Source organism: Oreochromis aureus, linkage group 4, assembly GCF_013358895.1.
Source record: "Oreochromis aureus strain Israel breed Guangdong linkage group 4, ZZ_aureus, whole genome shotgun sequence".
Lineage (NCBI taxonomy): Eukaryota > Metazoa > Chordata > Actinopteri > Cichliformes > Cichlidae > Oreochromis > Oreochromis aureus.
In genome coordinates, this window is record NC_052945.1 from 30,350,523 (window position 1) to 30,370,855 (window position 20,333).

Here is a 20,333-nt window from a genome sequence, read left to right on the forward strand (position 1 = left end):
TGAAAGTTTTTAGCAAAGTGTTTACTAAGGTATTTAAAAACAAAATACTCATGATCATTTTCTCCACAGACTGCAACCATTCTGCTGGCCATTACAAAAAAAATGCATGTTTAAGGGGTTTCAACATGTTGGCTTCACTTTTCAGACTCTGAGGTAAAACAGCTTTATTGAAGCAGGGGGTGAATTGAGGTATTGAGGTAATTCTCAGTATATCTTCCATCATATTGTCATGCAGCTGCTGCGAAATGGAAGGTGCATCCAGAGCATCAAGAAATCCCCCTTGAAGCCTGAGGCCATTGTGTTGCCCTTCTTCCTCCAGTACTCTGAGAGAACAGTTAGCTAGAGGTTGGGGAAGTAAGATCTGTAAATCCATGCACATTTCAAACATATGTGAACAGTGAAATATGAAGTTAAATAAAAGGCCGCCATGTTTTTTTGTTGTCATATTTTATCTTTATTAATGCTGACAGACAGGTATTGGTTCAGACAAACATGGTGGCATCAACTGAAGAACAGAACCAGGCAGAGAAGGAAATCCATTTCAGACCCGAGATGCACTCGGAGGTCTGCTCACACACTGTCAGATTGTCCCGCTCTCATCATTTGGCACCGCATGACTGTTAGTCTTTCAAACCACATGACTTCACTGTCTAATTCAAGCCAAGGGCTAATAGTTTTGTAAAGAAAAGGACAGAATTGCTCCAAAGTGCGGTAAATTTTGGCGATGCATGAAAATGAACAAAAACCCAAACAAACAGAAAACAAATTGCAAGGATTCTCATAGTGCTTTTGTATCTTGTAATCCCCCCCCCCCATTTTTCTTCCAGTTTCTTTGAAAAGTTGCGGTGTGACACGTATGATGTGAGCACAAGATTGCATCTGCTCTACATAGCAAGCATCTGTTCTTCTACTTCTACAGAGTCTGGGTGTTTAAAGATTGGCTACCAGTGGTTACAGCACAGAACATGCCAGGGTGTAGTTTTTAAGCTTTTCACCTTGAACATCAAAAACGGTCATTATGCGAACACAATCAGAAGCAACTTGACTTTGGGTCCTAGCATTTCAGTGCAATTTGGACTGAGGCTCATCAACCAAGGCGATCTGAAGGCAGAGATAATAGGAAGTACATGTCCAAACATCCATCCATCCAGTATAGCTTATCAAGGTCTGAACTGCAGGGTCAGCAGTTCAAGCAGAAGTACCTAGACCTCCATCTCTCAACCACCTCCAGCTTTTCAGGAGGGTCGCTGAGGTGTTCTAGTGGCAGCCAAGAGATGCAATCTCTCCAGTTCATCCAGAGTCTCCTCCCAGTAGAATACGCCTTAAACACCTCACCTTAGAGGCATCTAGGCAGACACCCCAACCACCTCAACTGGCTCCTTTCGATGTGGAGGATCTATTTTGAGTCTGTCATCTTATCTCTAAGAGGAGAGCAGACGCCCACCGGAGGAAGCTGATGCTTGTATCCACTATCTCAATCTTTAGGTCACTGCCCACAGCTTGAGGTCACAGGTGATGGGGATAGAAAGATCCAACCAGTAAATTGACAACTTTGCTCCACGCTCAGCTTTCTCTTCACAGCAATAAGCTGGTACTACATCTGCATTACAACAGACCCTTCACCAATCTCTGGCTCCACTTCTCCAGTCTTGAACAAGAACCGGTGATACCCGAGGCAGGACCTCATCGCCAATCATGGACAGGGCAATTCTCATCTTCGCAGAAAAACACAACATTGTAAGCTAGAGGTTAACCACTTGACAAAGCCTAAAAGGACCACGTCACTTCTGAATTGCCAGCGCCACCAAACCAAAGCCAGTACGCCCTTTAGCTACATCTAGAATATGTTGTCCATAGAGGATATGAACAGATGGCAAAGCTAACCGTCTCACTTTCACAAACAAATCTAATTTGACTAACCTGAGACACTTGTGAATGACCCATTAAGCAGTTTCTGTGTACTGGCTACTTAAGACTGATTATAACCTCCCCCAACAACAACAACCAGTTATGACTCCTTGAAATGTACAAAGTGATTAGACAAGAACCGTAATCCTTTACCTACAAGCAAGGCACTGAACCCTCTCACTTCAGAGGCCGCCTGTTGACGAAAATGGTTTTGAAGGTCATTCCCCGAAATATGAAGTGGGGGCAAAAGATGAGTTTATTATCAAAAATCAATCTGTAACAGCTCTTACATTGTGTAGTGCTACAATCGGTCAGTCTACCATTATGGCAGTTTGTCTGTAATCACTGGTATTATCTTTAAACTAATGAGGACAAGCTAATTTTGTTTTATCCAACGCAGACACAGCGGATGGGGCAGGATGGGTAACAAAAGACAGTCAGCTACAGTTAGCAAACATCGGAAGGCTTTTTAGAGGCAAAAGCAGCAGGTTAACTTATAGGTCATAAAAAGGCAAGCTGATCACTTCCTGTGTTTAGACATTAAAACCCAAAGTGACCAGGGTTCGATTTGGTGATGCAACAGCTTTTGTACAGCTCACACTGTTTCAACACCGAGATGAAACTGTAATAAAAAATACTTAAGAAATAAAAATACTCAAGTGAGTTGCTTATGGCTGATTTTCATTCCTTTAAAAAAAATGCTCTTTCATCCTTGTTTCCATCTATTAAGACAACACTTTAAAACATACTGCAGGTTTGGAACAAATACTTGGTGTCTTTTTAGAAGAAAAAGAAGAAGAATTCTTACATGAAAATAATCATACATGTGATTTTGGAGTCACTCCTCCATGTTCATCAGCCAAACAGTACAAACACAAAAAATAATTGCCTGGTGGTTGAATGTCCTCATAATTCTGTTTGTGTCCAAGTCCCCCGACAGTTCTCAAACAGAAAAGTGCACAAAGACTTAAAATTCTGCTCCCATGTCTCTCTAGATATCTGTTAATGCACAAATACTGTAGGTCAAAGGTGAAGCACAGATTCAGATCAGTTTCAGCTCCAACAGAGTGGGTGTGAAGAACAAAGCCAGGCTGAGGCTGAAGGCAGGGGCAGATTGGTCTTAGCAAAACAAGCTTTTTTTCTTTTCTTTCTCTTTTTTTTTTTTAAAGCAAATACTTCAGGAAAACATGCTTCTACCTAGCAAGTAAGCTTGGAAATGCAACTTCATTTTCAAGCAGATAGCAGCTTTATCTAAATAATTGTGATTTGTCAAAATTATTTTGGGTTTCAAAGAAATGACGATCAATGTAGCCATGCTATAAGCTCTGTGATGCTATACTCAGGCACAGCAGTGCTTCGAAATGCTAACACTGGCATAGGAACGTGATCGCAGGCCCAGCAGGGTAATGTTGAGCAGGCTTACCGTGTTTGTGAAATCCATTCAACACGTTAGCATGCTGACATTAGTGGATTTGAGAACCTTAATATTTGATGAATTAACCTTTATAACCGGCTGTTGGTGCAAAAGGGAAACTCTGTATGCTTCCTCTGAGCACTATGAATATCAGTACAATGGTTTGAAGATAATGGCAGCAAAGTTACGACGTAAAAGATACCATCCTCAGAACCAGGGTGCTAGCGTGGCTAAGTTTGGGGAAAAAGCTGTAGAGGTTGGTTTTAACTTGTCAACCTCAAAACTGCTCCATTCATTATGAGTTAAGCTTAAGTAGCCCAATTAGATCTCTGGATTGTACTCCACTTGTGGTTTTTTCAAGTAATGTGACCTAATCAGAGCTTGCCAGCAAGCTCTACTGTCTTTACTCTCTCTACTATCTTGATTAACACGTGAGCTCATAACAACAGCTACCACGGGGAATGACAGCAGCAAAATACATAATCTACCAGTTCAGAATTTTGTTTCACATGTAAAGGCCATCTTTCAGAGCACCATTTTGGCATTCACGTGAATACAAGTTTCATATTTGAAATGGTCCACATTATAATTTTCACATTATTTTTTATAAACATATAGAGCGTACAGTAACCACAGTGTCACGGGTTCAATCCTTATCTAATTAGTCTATTCTCAGCAAATCAACCTTTTTATTCTGCTAATCTTAAAAAAGGTTGCAACTCATTACACTGATCTGACCAAAGAGGGGTTTGGGGAGAAGAAAAGAAAAAAAATCATATTTGGGTAGATGGAGTTGACACATTGGTTATTGAATTCCTGAAGAAACACCTGACCTTTAATGGCTATAATAACACTTTTAAATTTAACCAGTATTTGGACTACGTCAGGCATGAATCGCTAACTTAAATTCATTTTCTATAGGTATAATACTGGCACTGGGACCCTCTACTTTTCTCCTAATGTAAGATATGTGGAGTGTGTTTACATGCACACAGTTTTCTGAATAACCCCGATGCTCATATCCGTGTGACGGTCTTGTTACACAAACACTTCAATGGCTACACTATCCTGGTATGCTAGCAGGCTTCACTAGCTAGTGAGGTGTTACTAGCTAATGAGAATTGATAAATACTGATAAAAATATCAATATAAAACAGAACTGGCAAAGACTCTGGCATGCTCGATAGTCCTAGTTTGTGATTTTGGGAAGTTAAATTAACATATTGACAGCTAACAACTACTACTGCCCGTCGACGCTTATAGCCTATCAAGCTAACCGACAACCAAATGACATTAACCAATACAGAACAACAGAGAGGTCCAACTTCATTTAGAACTAGTGATATTTGACTAGTCAGTATGTAATGTTCAAACCAAAAAAAACTATTAAACTATTACAATAACACTTACAGAAATCAAAACTACTTCATAAAGGTAACTTTTAACTAGTAAAGTTTAACATTTTATGTTTTTTTAATGTTCACAAAAATAAAATAAAGGATTTGAGTGTCCAGTGTTTCACTATACTCAGTTTATATAATGTTAGTCAATTTATGATCTGGAAATTTAAGTGAGCGAATTAAAAAAAACAAACAAACAAAAAACTGGAGGATCAATTTTAATTTTTTCAGTAGTAGTTTCCAGATACTTTTTATACTCGCTAGTTTCGGAAGAGGATGAGCACGATAGTTCTGGGAAAAAAACTGAAGTTAAATTCAGAGTTGATTTTTTAGGGAGTCTTGATGCATGCTCAATCATCCAGGTAAGTAAATCCCAAAAGGTTGATTCTGTTCATCTGGTCCCTGTTTTTAGGGACCCCAAAAAATAAATAAATAAAAAGGCCCCCCCGTGGCCATAATAGTTTTCCATACTAATGAAATAATAATAATTAAAATGAAAATTACATTTCATATGACTCTTTAGTTAGGTATATAATTGCTTGGAAAAGTTTTACTGCGCAATATAGGAACATTATTATTGATGGGGGATATTAGTGGCAGTAATAATAGTAAACTCCAATCTAAAAGTTATTAATAACTGGACCTGCTTTTGGACAAATTATGAATGTATCTTTTTAGTGAGTATCCAATATATTGTTATAGGATTTTAAATGAGCAAATTCTCTAATCTTAGTGCAGTTTTCCACTTTGGATTTGACCTCAATTGCTAACTCAATGAATCAGTTTCTATTTGTAGTCATTCTCTGCTTCCATGACATGTTTGGACGATAGATTTTTAAATATTTTATGTATATGGTAGTAGCTAAGAGTGCGAGCTAAGAGGATATTCTAAAACTAGAAAGGAAGCCTTCCTACACGTGAGAATATAGTGCACGGCTGACCTGAAAGCAGGTTTGTGTGCATGTAAACCCACAGATTATATAGTAAACACCAACAGATATACACAATTAGAAGCTCTACAAGCACAAATTAGACTATTCACACCCTGTTTGCCATTGATGTTGAGAGAAAAGAGATGAAACAGACTGAGGACTACTGAACCATTCCCTCCACAGTAAGGCATCACCGCCTTACTCTTAGATTCCAGATCCATCTAACTGCTTAAGCCACTTCAACACTTTTAAATAAATGTATAGAATATATACAAACATTACGCCACATAGTTCAGACCTGAAACGCACACTTCTTCTTTACTAATACCACCGTTTGCAGAGTTAGGTCGGAAAAAAGGAAGCAAAAAGCTGGGCTTTGACAGTTTTGAAACGCGGAGGCCATCTTGCTCCATAGATTTTATTACTTCGCTAATGGGCGGTAACGTGGCCATTTCAGAGTTTTGTCGAGTCTTACCACCGAGGTTCCACTTCTTGAAAGGTGTCGTGTCTCTAAAAATAAGGTCACCGCTTCTCCTGGTAGTTTCAGATGAAAACGAGCATCGCCACGGGCAGAGGAGAGGCTCGTCCTCTTCTCTTAAGGGATGGTTCGACAATTGCGTAGTTCAAAGGTCGTATTAACATCAATCCTTTTGTCCCTTTTGCTCCGCTTCATTCCCTCTGTCGCTCTATAAAGCACTTTGTGACGAGCCTGGTTATTAAAAGCGCTTTTTGTTTTTAATAAATCGGAATTATTCATAGAACCTGGGTAAGATGCTGCTAAAGAGAGAGGAGAAAACACATCGTCTACAAACTGACTTGCTGAATATGGTTTCCGGGTTGAACGCCAAGCCAGTTGCCAGGAAGACACATAAGGAGGATTCTGGATATGACAGAAGGTGCATTCTGGGATTTGTTGTTGACTGACGGAGCACTAAGCCACTGGCAGATGTCACATGAGAGGTTGAGTCTTTCCTTCTCTACGGTCCTCTCTACAGTTATACTTGTTGGGATTTTTTCCCTCCTCTGCTACCTGTCCGTTGCAGTGAATGGTTGATTGGAATAAATTACAGCCCCCCTGCGGTAGGATGATGGGGGAGCTCCTCCTCTTTCAGTCACAGATAGGAGGCAGGAAGTAGCAGCAGTCTAGGAGGGTTTGGGGGTCTTCAAGGCATCCACTTTGGTCTCCAAGTCTGTAATCTGTGGAAAACATAGTTGATGATAACTTCAAGAAATATAACGTTAAACCTTTTATGAGAAGTGTTAAAGAAACACTTAATTAAAGCATCAAGTGAATGAAACCTGTGGGACGATAATCTGTAGGTTGATCATTTTCATTTCCATCCTTTTTTCCTAACACATTACCTGCTCTGTAACAGCATAGATTGAGAGCAGATGTGTTTTCCAAGTGTTCCTTTAATTCGTTTGAGCAGTGAACTAAAACATAATGGAGTGACACGGCCATCAAGATTTTACAGTGAACTTTTATTACTTCATAACTTGTGTCAAAGGGCTTTTTAAAAGGTAGCTAGTGTGACCCAGCAAGCTATGACGGTGGCCTGGCGCACACTAACGCAGGACCCTGGTTGTCACTACCCTGAATGGAATGCAGCCTTTGTTATTAGTGTCTCCTTTGCTTTTCCTGCTGCTTGACAATGAGAGATTCAGGTGAGTCTACTGCGTACCTTTTCCTGCAGGTTGTCGGTCTCCTCTTTGTGTGTTGCCTCGCTCTCTTCTTGTGCCCGACGCTGAGCAGTCTCTTTCTTCAGGTACTCGATCTCCCTAAAATGCACAAACACACACACATATTGGAGTGGTGTTTTTTTTTTTTTTACTCCTATCTTTTTATTTTGTCCCTTCTTCTTGCTTACTTCTGCTGGTATTCTTTAATCAGCCTCTTGGCTTTGCTGTATTTCCTCTCCAGGGTTTGATACTGAGCCTGAGTTTCCTTCAGGTGTTCATCCACAGCCTGAAAAGACAAATACTCACTGTGAGTAAACGATAACAAAACTAGTTTTACGGTGACAGTGAGCTCATTTTTTAAGGGATGAGGAAAAAAAACAGAAACACTTGATTCATTCGTGCCTTTTTGAAGTTTAAGTTTACTCTCTTACCTTACATAGAGACTGTGCCTCCATCCAGTAGCCCTCAAGTTTTTCCATCCTCTCTTTACTGTCCCGGATATTTTGCTCCAACTGAGCACGCTCCATCCGCCAACGCAACTTATCCTGCTCCGCGTGAGCCAGCTGGAGGTAGGGTGGGGGTCAGTGTGGGAGGAGGAGGTGGTATGTGGGAAGCATTAAGTCATCATAGAGCCAAAAAGAACTGGTTACGCATGTGTACATCTGCAGTGCAACCTGAATGTGCAGTTGTTTTGTGTTTTTTAGTTACCTGCATGTTTATAAATGTGTATTAAACAGGCTCACCTTCCTCTTGAGCAGCTGGATCTCAGCCTGGGTTACTGCATGTTTAATCTGGAGCTGCAGACAAAGGGAGAAACAATCTGAACCAATCTGATTTCTTTAAAAAAACAAAAAAACATAACAAAAATCAAGCCAGGTAAAACTGGAAACAAAAGACTGAATAAAATAATGACCTTTTACATCCAAATAATTTATATCACATATACCTCTTTGAACTTGTGGGCCAGTTTCTCTGGGTCCAGCTCCACAGGGGACAGCATTTCCTGGTTTTCTGCCAGATCGAAAACCTCTATCGAGTTCGGAAACATCGGACTCATCTCCTCCTCTTCGTCTGTCGCATATTCACCTGTCTGCAGGTAAACACACACAAAAAATACAGTTACATTTGGTAATAGGTGTGATATTTTATACATATTGTATGAGTAGGTTTTACAGGTATAAGGTTACATAGCAGACCAATGAACCCGCCGGCTCACTGCCTGACGCTTGTCAATCTCCAAGTTTTTAGCCAAATCAATGGAAAATCCAATGGAAAAATAGTTTTACCAAAATAGACTAAATGTTTTATTCAGTATGACCCAAAACAAGTAGCTGACCAGGAAACTGTCTGCAGTCAGGTCAGAAAGCCTTTTCCATGGTCCCAAAATCTTTTTGCAATCAAAGCTATCGCCATCTGGTGGCTTTCAGATCTAATGCATGCACCACCACATTTAGTAGATTTTTCTAACCCAGAAGCAATGCTCATGTTTGATACACTATACTTTGGGTTTATGGGTTCATTTGCGATTGTTTGAAGTCAAAAGTCCATTTGGTAAGTTTTGGTCATTCCAAGAGTCAAAAAGGACTCTTGGCTAGCCTAAGTTCATGCATGTGGTTTCACAGTTTGGTGGCTTATACTCTTTAAGCTAGTTAGCTTCAAAGCGTCTTATGCTGCTTAGTGCAAAGCTAGGTTGCTCTGGTAGACAAAAGGTATCTCAGTCACCTACCAACATCTCCAAAGGTAACCATTTCATGTTACAGAAAAACCCAAACATGATTAGTAAAGTCTTTCTTTCACTCAGTTATCTTTTTTAAATTATTTTTTCAAACAGAACTTAGTCATTTGTTAGTTGCTAGCTAATTGCTAGCATTAGCTTCACACTCATAGCACTGTGTGGTACATTTCAGTTGTCTGTCTCTTCATAATGTAATTGGGAGGAGTACCTGTCATATAAAATGATATAAATGGCAACTAGGTCAAGTATGCAGTCGCAAATTAAGTGAAAGAAACGATCTGGTCAGTGGTTTGACAGTTCAGACTCATTCCCTTGGAACAAAATGCAGCCAGCACATCGGTCTTCCACTAAAAGCATTCACACAATCGATAACAGTCTGCTGATCATTTGTCTTATTCTTCTCTTTTGTGTTGCAAAGTAAATTAGCCTCACATTAGCCCGTGTCCAGCATGTTTTCTTCCAGGCTAACAGATGCATTAACTAAAACGTATTACTTACTACATGACTGCTTTGCATAATGACTGTACTGTATCTTCCTCTCTGCTTACTCCTTTGACACAATTTGAGGTAAATACTGTAAAGTAACTGTATTTATTACAAGGCTGCAGCAAACCACAGCACACGCTGCCGTCCATATCAACATCCTCTAATAAATGCAGCTGTGCTCTGTGGCTTCTCTGGCTAACCAAACCAAAGTACACAAGCCTCGAGTTGCCAAAATATTTGCCCCGAGGCATGAAATCAGAGCGCTTTCATTTTAGGCTATAGAGTGATGAAATAATAGCCGTCTATTTCTCGCAGTAGCTCATGTGGACAAGGCAAGGCAAACAAGCAGATTCTCCACAGGAAAACTGAATGCACAGTGACATTTATTTTTTTTTATTTGTATCTCAGCACATTATGACTTTCCCAAAGTTTACATCTAGTGGGAATTTGTGTTATTGTGAACTTTTATTTGTTTTCCATAATGTATAAATAGATGGTAACTCTAGCACCAGAAATTGGGAACGAACACTTCGTTGCAATTTTTTTTTAAAAGTTATCACTGGGACAAGCCACTAGGATTATCGATTTTCCAATTAAAATCGATTCTAGCTTGAATAACGCCATATCGATTAATTAAAATCCTGAATCGATTTTTAAATATAAATTTATTTTGCCCGAAACGCCAGAATCTCAGGTTAAGCCTCACAAAATTTCGACAACCACCAAACAGGTAAAACAGCAAACCAGAGCAGGTAAACGGATTTTGCACAAAGACGTAAACGCAAAGCGCGGACCGCTGACGCATCAGAGATGTCGGCTTTCTCACCCGACGGCACATAAAGCCGACAGCACACAGATTCTGATGCGTCGGCGGGTTCGCGCTTTGTGTTTACGCCTTTTTTTGCGCTCGATTCTGAAGCTGCAGGTTTCAACACTCTCCAACCAAAAATGACAGAACCAGCAGCAAACAAAGATCCAAACTAAGCTTCACGTAAACATCGTCATGAATTCCCTCTGACTTTTGCTGTTTTGCTTCCACCACAGTAAAATGTCAATGCACAGCTCTCTCTCTCTCTCTCTCTCAGTGTGCTTCAAGAACAGTCTACCGTTGTGTACAGCGCTGCCTGCCGCTGTTTTTTTTTATTTAACTGATTTCTGACAAGAAAGTCTCATTTCTGCTGTTCAATACTGAAGAAATGTAAACATTTTAAAATTATGCGAAATTGCAAAATGCTTTTCTATGTCTCTAATTAAACCTCTGTAACTTTGCTCTGCTTCACTTCAGCAGCATCAGGTAATGTTTATATGGTGATTCATTGTACTGCAGAATATTTTTAAGGTTATCTGCTATAAAAAGCCAGGCCAGGAGAATCTCCTTCATGTTTTTCTCTGTTTTATGCTCAGTTACTTTGACACAAAGGCATCTGCTGCGATGCTTACACCTCTGATAAAGCCTCATAAGTGTCAGCTGTCTTTTAATAGATATAAAAATATGGATGTGTACCGATAAATTATCAGAATTATAATATTTCTGACTGTGTGAAGCAAAATTTCCCCGATTCGAATCGAATCAGGACCTTATGAATCAGAATCGAATTGATTCTAGAAATCAGTGACGATACGCAGCCCTACAAGCCACACTCTGTCCTATGAGCCACGTTTAGGAAATAGCCTGATCCCACTGTTTTAAGCAATAAAACCTGACGCTAGAAACTATGAATTTAAATGATTTCTGTATTGATGCAGTTTCTCTCTCTGACCAGAAGGTGGAGACGCTGGACTGAGTTTGAAATGGTATGTGGTGGAGCACAGACAGGCATTTTCCCCATGCACACATGTTGGATTTCCTGTGGCTAACAACCACTTACACCATCAAAAGGCTTGTGAAAACAAATTTAATGAATACATGCAGGATATCTTTGTGAAGTAGTGCAATGTTGTCTTCCAAATGCAGGCCAAAGTGCTTTTGGAATCTGTGTTTACTGACTAAAAACAACTACTTTTTCACTATTTGGGACTATTTCAAAGGACAAAGGAGGTGCAGTGAGGAGAACTGACCATCTATGTTTGAGCATACACTGTGTTTATCTCCCTCTCAAGCTGAGAGCACTGCTGCTGCAATGTGTCACATGACATGTGTCAAGAGCCGCCCCTCAGCAGCGCGTCAACAGGAAGACCACACGCAGGGCAGGACAATGAAATGTCATAGGGGAGTTGCCTACTGAGCCATGTCTACGCCGCTGCTTGTCGAGCTTTGTCAACAAGCAGCGGCGTGCACCCAGCCAACGCTGGTGTGGTAGGTGTGCCTCGAAAATGATATCAGTGGCTGTTTTTTCCCCTCCCACACAACATAAGAGAGGTTGAGCATGTACCTCCTCATCATCATCCATGTACTGTTTGTATCTCTGCTCCATCATCTCTCTCTGCCACCTCTCCTGTTCCAGAGTCTGCTGGATCAGCTGAGCCACTTCACTCTGTTCCCCCGGCTTCTCCCGGCCAATCACAAACCTAGAAAACAGTATCAAAAACAAAACGAAAAACTTAGGATTTATCATTCACAAAAAAAGGAAAAAATTAAACATTTTACACTAATGGACAAAAATAGCTTCCATAATATAAAATGTGTTTCAAAAAGGGAGATGTGCGGACCACAAATTGGAATGTTACTATACTTGTGGGGACCAACAGCCCTTGTGAGGACAAAATGCCCCACGAGGCTCAAAATGTGGTTTTAGTGTCAGGATTACAATTAGGTTATGGTTAGGTTTAGGTTTAGGGTTAGGGTTGATGGTTAGGGTAAGCGGCTAGGGAAAGCACTATGTCAATTGGATGTCCTCACGAACATTTGAAAACACAACTGTGTGTGCGTGTTTTAGAGAGAGTGCGAGACAGACCTGACTTTGCCGGTGGTATTGCGGAGGACAGAGGCAGCAAAGCTCTGAGTAACACCAACCAGGCTGGTCCCATCAACCTCCACTATGAGGTCATTCACCTGGATCCTACATACAGAGACACAAAGAGAACACTGTATGCAGAGCGATGTTTGGAAAAGACCAAGGTCAGTCAGTGAACATACTTTATTTTAATCTTCATCTCTCACATGCAAAGACAAATGTAACTATGAGTCTATTCACTTTGACCAGACAGGATCGTGGACTAGCACTGGCTCCATGTAATATCCTAGCCTATGGCATTTTATGCTTTTGCTTGTTTATTTTAATCTGTTGTCTCTAACAAAGAGCTTTAAAAACTTGCACTGCACACTAATGGGAAGAAGGTAACAGTAGTGAGCAACTAGCTTGTAAGCATATTGGTGCAATTATTAGCTAAAGAATAAAGTAAATTTGCAAAGAAATACATTTAAGGCAAAATGTACTAGTGTACATTTTGCTAATAATCAATAATCATGTGTCCTGTCCAAAGAAAAATTGTGTTAAGCCTACAAAAAAAATAGGCCAACTATTGCTTTTTGACAACTTTCCTTTTTGATAAAGTTAGGGTTGGATCATGTGACCTTGAATCATCCCTTACGCTGCATTAGGTCTAGGCTGCGACTCCCTGAACCTGGCTCTGCTGGAGGTTTCTTCCTATTAAGGGAGTTTTTCCTTCCCACTGTCGCCAAAGTGCTCGCTCATAGGGGGTCATATGATTGTTGGGTTTTCTCTGTTTTCTTTGATTTAGTGTAGGTTCTTTACCTTACAATAAAAAGCACCTTGAGACAGCTGTTGTTGTGATTTTGAGCTATATAAGTAAAACTGAAAGAATGAAAAATGTATAATGTTATGGTGGCTGCTTCCAACTTTTAGATGCAGGTTTTGGTCAAAACCCAAAGTCAGGGCAGGTACAGGCAGGTTGAAGAAGGTACCTGCCGTCTCTCTGCGCAGCTCCACCCTCAGTGACCGTCTTAACAAAGATCCCCAGTTTCTCCAGGCCCATATCAGCTCCTGCACCCATACCAATGATACTGATACCGAGGCCGTCACTGTCTGAAAGACACACAGACAACAGAACCATATCTCACTGCTGAAAATTAAAACATAAATACATCATTACTGTTAATTAGAATCCCGTCATATTTATTATGCTATCATAATAACTAATCATATTATAGAGTGACAGAAAAAAAAGCATGTGGGATTTATCCACATTCAAGGCTATTAAATATTAGTCAAATTATAGCTATTGTACAGTGCTGAGAGCAGCCGTCACGCATGGTTCAAGGGTTCAAATCCATTACCTTCAGAATTACTAGCTACTAATTAGGCCAATCGGTGCTAAGTTTAATCCCATAAAGGGATAATGGAGCTGTTAGCAGAGCGACAGTGTATGTCCACTAACAGCAGCCTGTCACTCTTGTGTGAGTGTGCACAGTTACATAAGAGGCTTGACTGAGTGACTCTCGGTGACATGTAAGACGCGTGCAAACCTTTCTCCAGCTCGACGGGAAACAGATCCAACTTTTCGACCCTCTTCTCCAGCTCGTACTCAGCTGACGCTGCCATGGGGTCAACGTCATCATTACGTCGGTCGTAATCTTCATTAGAGTAGGTGGTAAAGACCTATGCAGAGGGCAAAAGATCAGATAGCCCTCTTAGCTAGTCCAAATGCATCAAACTAAGTGTTGGACAAAAAACTGTAAAAACAGAGGCACTCGGAAAGTTCCCTGAGGAACTCCTTCATAAAAGCCTCATAAGTTCACAGTGACTGGTGAAGGTTTGATGCTAATGTGTTACACACGTCACTTAGCATGTTCAGGTATATGTCCCAATCATTTTTCATACAAAAAATTGAAATATTTAACCTTAAACATCATCAAACTGTATCTGCCATTTGAAAAAGGTATTCTTCAAGCAACTGTTTGGGGATATTTTGTTCTTGTTTTTGTTCACGTTGTAGACGAGAACAAAGATGGCTACTATGTCAGCAACACCTGTTCAACTGCTTGTTAAACCAAATATCTAATCAGGAACTTAGTGCACTGAGGTATGGTTAAGAAGACCTGCTAAAGTTTAAACCAAGCATAAGACTGGGGATTTTTTTTTCTGTCCAATTATTCTTTTTTGGGCATTTTTGGACAGAGACTGTAGAGAACAGAAAGGAAACAAGTGAAGGCACAAAGAAGAATGACAGAGGAAAGCAGCCTTTCAGCATATGCATTGCCTGCTCAACCAAATTAGCTGTAGCTGTGCCCAAAAGAAAGGTGAGTCTGAACATGGTATTGTTGTTGACAGGTTGGTATGAGTATTTCACAAACTGCTGATCAGACAACACTTTCAGGAACTACTGGATTTCCCAACATCACCATCTGCAGGGTTTACAGATGGCCCAAAAAACAGTTAATATCCGGTAAGCACCAGTTCTCTGGGGAAAACACTTTACTGTCTACTCTTCACTGCAAAGCTGTCAAATAAAGGTAAAAAAGCCTATTTTTTAAAATGTTGCCTGGTGTGACGAGTCTCATTTTCTCTTACTCTCAGAAGTCAGAATTTGCCATAAACAGCATGAAAGCATGGATCCATTGTATCAGTGGATAAGGCCGCTGGTGGTGTAATGGTGTGAGGAATATTGTAATGGTACATTTTGGGCCCGTTAGTACCAACTGAGCATCATTTTAACACCACAGCAGTATTGTTATTGACCATGTGCATCCCTTTATGACCACAGCGTACCCATATTTGATGGTTTCCAACAGGATAATGTCCCATGTCACAAAGCTCAAATCATCTCACACTTATTTCCTGGACAACACACTGTACTCAAATGGCCTCCACTAGGTCGCAAATCAATAGAGCGCCTTTGGATGTGTAGGCAACAAATCTGCAGCAACTGTGTGATGCTGTCATGTCGATATGGACTACAATCTCTGAGGAATGTTTCCAGCACCTCGTTGAATCTATGCAATGGATAATTAAGGCAGTTATGAAGGGAAAAGTGGTTCATCCTTTAAAATATTTCTTTAGGTACACCTTAAACACCTCTTAGTTGCAAAACAATTGATTAATTAAAAATCACAAATTAAAGCTCAAAAATGATCATAATGTGAAAACAACACCTTTTTGAAAAGGTATGTATGTATATACTTACTGTGTATACTATTATTCTTGTATTATTATTAGATTATACATATGCTCTCATCATACAGCAACATTTGAGGCCAGATAAAGTTGTTCTTCCTGTCCACACAGTGAATAAGCTCTATATGCATTTACCTCTGGCTTCATCAAGTCCTAAGAGAAATTGAAAGCTCTCCAATGGGAAAGACAGCAGCTGAGAACGGTGAGAGTCAATCAAAAGGTGCAAGGACACACACCAAAACTAATGAGCTGAGGGGAGCCGGAGAGCCTCATAATAAACCTCCGTCTCAACACTTTTTCCATTCCATACAGCAATTTTGATCCAGTGCTGCTTTAAAAAAGGTGCAGCTTTAGCTCTTTTTATTCTAGAGCTATAAGCTTACTGTACACAGACCAGGACATGTAGGAGGACACTGGGTCTTGCTGTGGCTTGGTTTCGACAGTTAGCATGTTTGCATGCTAGGGAAGTACGCCTCCACATACTTCCCTCGTTTTTAACGGATGCATTAGATCTTTACTGCACATCATTAGCATGTGATACTGGGTAAAGCATCCAGAAATATTATCTCACAATAACCATTTCCATCTATTGTGGCTTTAGACACAATCTGTACACTCTCACTGTACCTGTACTGTACTCTGCTCCATACATCTTTCTACTGAAGCCCATCCAAACCACCCACCACCCTTCAACCACCTCACACCCCCCCTCCACTGTTAAAAAAGGTCAGCAGCATCTGTCTCCCTGGTGACCACCTCTGTGATCACGTGGCTTCATTTCCATGGCAACCTCAGGCTTGCCCAGCGTGATTTTGGCACTGGCACTGACATGCTCTCTCTCTGTCCCTGTCTAGTAGATATGCTAATGTGTGTGTGTGTGTGTGTGTGTGTGTGGGGACAGACAGTCCGAGACAGACCCATAGGCCTTTATGTAACAGTATTATTACATTCCCTCGAGCGTAGGAGGTACACACACAAATACTGTGACACAAACAGGGTCAGAGGGCGGGATTGTAAGACTGCTTCCTGTTGTCACGCTTCCTTCCTGTCAAGTAGCTTTAAAGTTTAGTTAGCGTGTGTGTGTGAGTGTGTGTCTGTGTGTACATGAAGCTTTAGGGTGTTCCCTTAAGATGTCAGAAACACAATCTCTACTTTTCCTCAGGAAAACAAATACACAAACAAAGAGAAAGATAAAACAGCAGGTAGAACATAAACAAAAAACTAAAATGCAAAGCAACGCGCACCCTCTGACAGGAACAAGGTCGCCTTTAAAATCTATAACCCTGCAGAAGTACTCTTAACAGAAAAGCTGACCTCAAAGCTGACCTGTAAAGTTAAGATGGACCTGTAACCAAGATTCATGGGAGTAAACAACCTAGATTCAATTCAGTGTTACTTGTATAGCGCCAAAGGTAAACAATAATAGAGAGAAAACTAACAGGAGAAAGCACTTTGCTGACAGTGGGAAAGAAAAACTCCCTTCTGACAGGAAGAAACTGGCAGAGCCAGGCTCAGGGAGGGGCGCCATCAGCTGTGAGCAGAACATAACAGCAATGATAGAAAAGCTGGATTTCTACAGAAGATCAATACACATTCCAATATTACAACAGGTGCCTTAAAATAAAAGCCAAAATCGCCACAACACTAAACTAAACACGGTTTAGACATTTTAAGATAAAATGGCTTCTTCAGCAGTTTAGTAATATTTTAACTTAAGATTGGCAGATTTGCACAAAAAAGGAGTGTTTGTTGGAAGAAGCATTAGAGTCCCAAATTTAGGCCCACTCTGAAGAAGAATCCCATAATGTAACCTGATAGTGATTTTCATCCGCTTTGTAACTCAGGCCATCTCTCTGAAATTTATAGTCTCAGATTTCAGGCTGAGATAAACCTAATGACATCATTATGACTTAATCTTGGCTGTTCTTCACGAGAGAACCTCCTCCAGTGCTTCAAGCCACTTCATGAACATTTCCACAGTACTGGTTGTGGTACTACATAGTATTTAATCGGAGTTAAACAGTGAGTAAAACCAATGGAGGTTACTCAATTAAACATGAGTTACAGTCCAATCCATACTCACAATTCAATCTCCTTAATGTATTTTAATGAAGTTTGTTACTTTACTAATCCATATTGATTTCTTAACACAGGATCAATACATTCAATTTTACTCTCTTGAAACAGGTAAACATATGCTGGTAGTTTGTGCAGTTTGCATAATTAGAATAAACCTTGGTATCGGGCACAATTTACCGATTTGGCCAGCTAGCTACCAGGTCAGCTAAGAGGCACTGTCCTGTTGTTATTCACTTTATAGCTCCACTGGGTTTGGCAGTGTGGCTCACAGACTCTGCTGCAGACTCAGAGTGAAACAAACACTGACAAATATTAAAATGTTCATTTTAAACTCGGGCGACTTGGTGTATTTGAACAGATGGAGTTACTTCAAAAATGATAATTTCTGCTTGAGAAGTCACTTCTGTAATCATGACTGTTAATTACAAAAATCAAATCAAACCTGCAGACTGCTTCATAATTGTGTATTAATACCTCCTTTTTTGCCAATTTGAATGAATAAACAGTAATGTGTCTTTGGGAACAAGTGAAGCTCATACAGATCAGCACAGCCCTTCAGTGAATATGATGTGAAAACAATACATTTCTTTTTTTCGACTGACAACGCTGTGAATGGAAGCCTCAGCAGAACCGGGTCAGTCTGAAGCTACAAACTTACTACACGCTGGATAAAAGCCAAGCCACCGAGAAGTCCCCGGGGACCAGCCTGGGCCTTCAACACACGCCATCACTGTTTAGCCTCTCTGTAGCTTACAGCAGTAAGCTTTGTCTCCAAAGTCATGTGAAGCTAAAACCAATCAGAGGTGCCACACAAAATTCTTGAAACTACACCAATAGCTGGAGTGAAGGATTGATTCAAAGCCTGTCAGACCCAAACTGGTGCCAATATTTTGCTTTCAAAAAATCTAATGCAACTGTATCTGATGGTTTTTTCTTAGAGTGCTTAGAAAGGTACAGTTAAAAGAAAAGAGATCCTCATTTAATTTCCTATTTCATTTCAAATTCTTTGCTCAGATCAGCTATTTGCTGATACTGATATATCAGCAAATAGCTGACATGGTCCAATATATCGGCCGGGCTCAGTCTCAGTTAGTGTGGATGGATATGAGGCCGGTTTTTACTGACATTATACATTTAATTTTATTTATTCAATTAAAAAAAAAACCCTACAAGTAATAAGTTAAATAAAAATCTAATATTTTTTTTAAAGTTAAAAATAAAACAAAGCAATAGGTAAAGCTTTGGTGTGTTCACTTGACATGAACTATATACATTTTTGTCAGATCTCTATAAGCAGGTATGTAGCTGGAACCAGCAGTCAGATAATGTAGCGTAGCATAAACACTGTAAACAGCTAGCTTGTACTTGGGTCAGGCTAACATTGGTTAACCACCCATCAGTTTTTGTTTACCGACTGTAGAGATTTTTAAAGTCGTATTAATCATGTAAACACTTTTTTAAAATTTTTTTAGCAAGAACGCAAACAAGCACATCCTGATATTTTGAGTTTTTTGCAGTCATGCTAAAATTTATCGATTTATACTGGTGTACTGGCCAATCAGCTCACATAATTTATCAGGTGAGAAAAAAAAAAGCCAAAGACTTCCTAGTTCTGGTTTCTGATACGTGAGCATTAGCTCCTTTTAAAAAAATGAGTTTTCCACGTGATAACAAGCTAAACAGTGTTTATATAGAGAAAACTCGCCTTTCCCACTGTAAAATGTCGGAGTAATTATAAACGTGTGGGTGTTCTCAGTTTGTTTGTATCCTCCTGCAGGTCTGCCTGTCTCAGCATGTCTTTAAAACCAGTATTTTCCTAAGGCCTTTGTAAGCAGGAGGTCAGTCACAGAGGCCGTGTAATTTACAGTTTTAAGCTCTCCGTTTAAAGCATCGTGAGACAACTGTTGTTGTGAGCCGGAGCTGTACAAATAAAACTGGAATTAACGTCTGGATTTAACACCTCTTTCAAATATGTTCAGCTTAGTCATGTGATCCAATTGTCCCGGCAGCTGGCACGTCCCAACAGGTAGAAACAAAATCAAATGTGCCGACACCCCCTCTTTAAGTGGCGTGAGCTGCCAGAGAGATATCAAAACTGTCATCTGAGTTAGCCGCCCGTCAACTGAGCCGGAGAACACTATCACATACTGTACAACAGAGGAGCTAGGTGTGCCTTGATAAATATTTGAAAAAGCGTCTTATGTGAATGCCACCTGGATGAAGCATGGGTCTAAATTAAGGTCTGACAGATGGATCACAAGAAAATTCAGGTTGAGTCATATCTGGTGGAGACAAGTCCTCAGGCGTTGGCACGCTTCTGGGTTGTAATTTGGCCGTGCTGAAAGGCAGCACAGAGCCAAGAAGCAGCTGGCAGTGGAAAGTTTCTCGCTGAACGCTCCAAGGATTCAGATTTGACGAGTCCAGATCACAGGCCTCCAGGTAAGTTTTATTTTCACTACCACAATGAAGTCTGAATTTGGATCTTTAATTGAATTTCTTTTTGGCATCTTTCATTCATTTCGGATTGGATCAGAATTTTAGCCAGCCAGTCTTCATTGGGCGGCTCAGGGTACGGCTGCGTATCGCTGTCGTCACATGACCTCTGAGTGAACCTGAGTTAATAAA

The 20,333-nt window shown here is 40.3% G+C and overlaps 1 protein-coding gene across 1 annotated transcript in view; it reads right to left on the bottom strand.

Annotated features, from left to right (window-relative positions):
* Positions 1-430: 430 nt before the first annotated feature.
* The window catches only part of LOC116309431 (neurabin-2-like), a 36,432-nt gene continuing 16,529 nt past the window's right edge, over positions 431-20,333 (bottom strand). Inside the window, exons 6-15 of the mRNA XM_031726022.2 lie at positions 13,982-14,114; positions 13,421-13,541; positions 12,450-12,554; positions 11,928-12,063; positions 8,281-8,424; positions 8,078-8,131; positions 7,766-7,897; positions 7,523-7,620; positions 7,337-7,433; positions 431-6,851 (exon numbers count right to left, since the gene is read on the bottom strand). Of these exons, the coding sequence (XP_031581882.2) occupies positions 6,798-6,851; positions 7,337-7,433; positions 7,523-7,620; positions 7,766-7,897; positions 8,078-8,131; positions 8,281-8,424; positions 11,928-12,063; positions 12,450-12,554; positions 13,421-13,541; positions 13,982-14,114 (1,074 nt within the window). The 3' untranslated portion in view covers positions 431-6,797. The remainder of the gene's footprint in view (positions 6,852-7,336; positions 7,434-7,522; positions 7,621-7,765; positions 7,898-8,077; positions 8,132-8,280; positions 8,425-11,927; positions 12,064-12,449; positions 12,555-13,420; positions 13,542-13,981; positions 14,115-20,333) is intronic.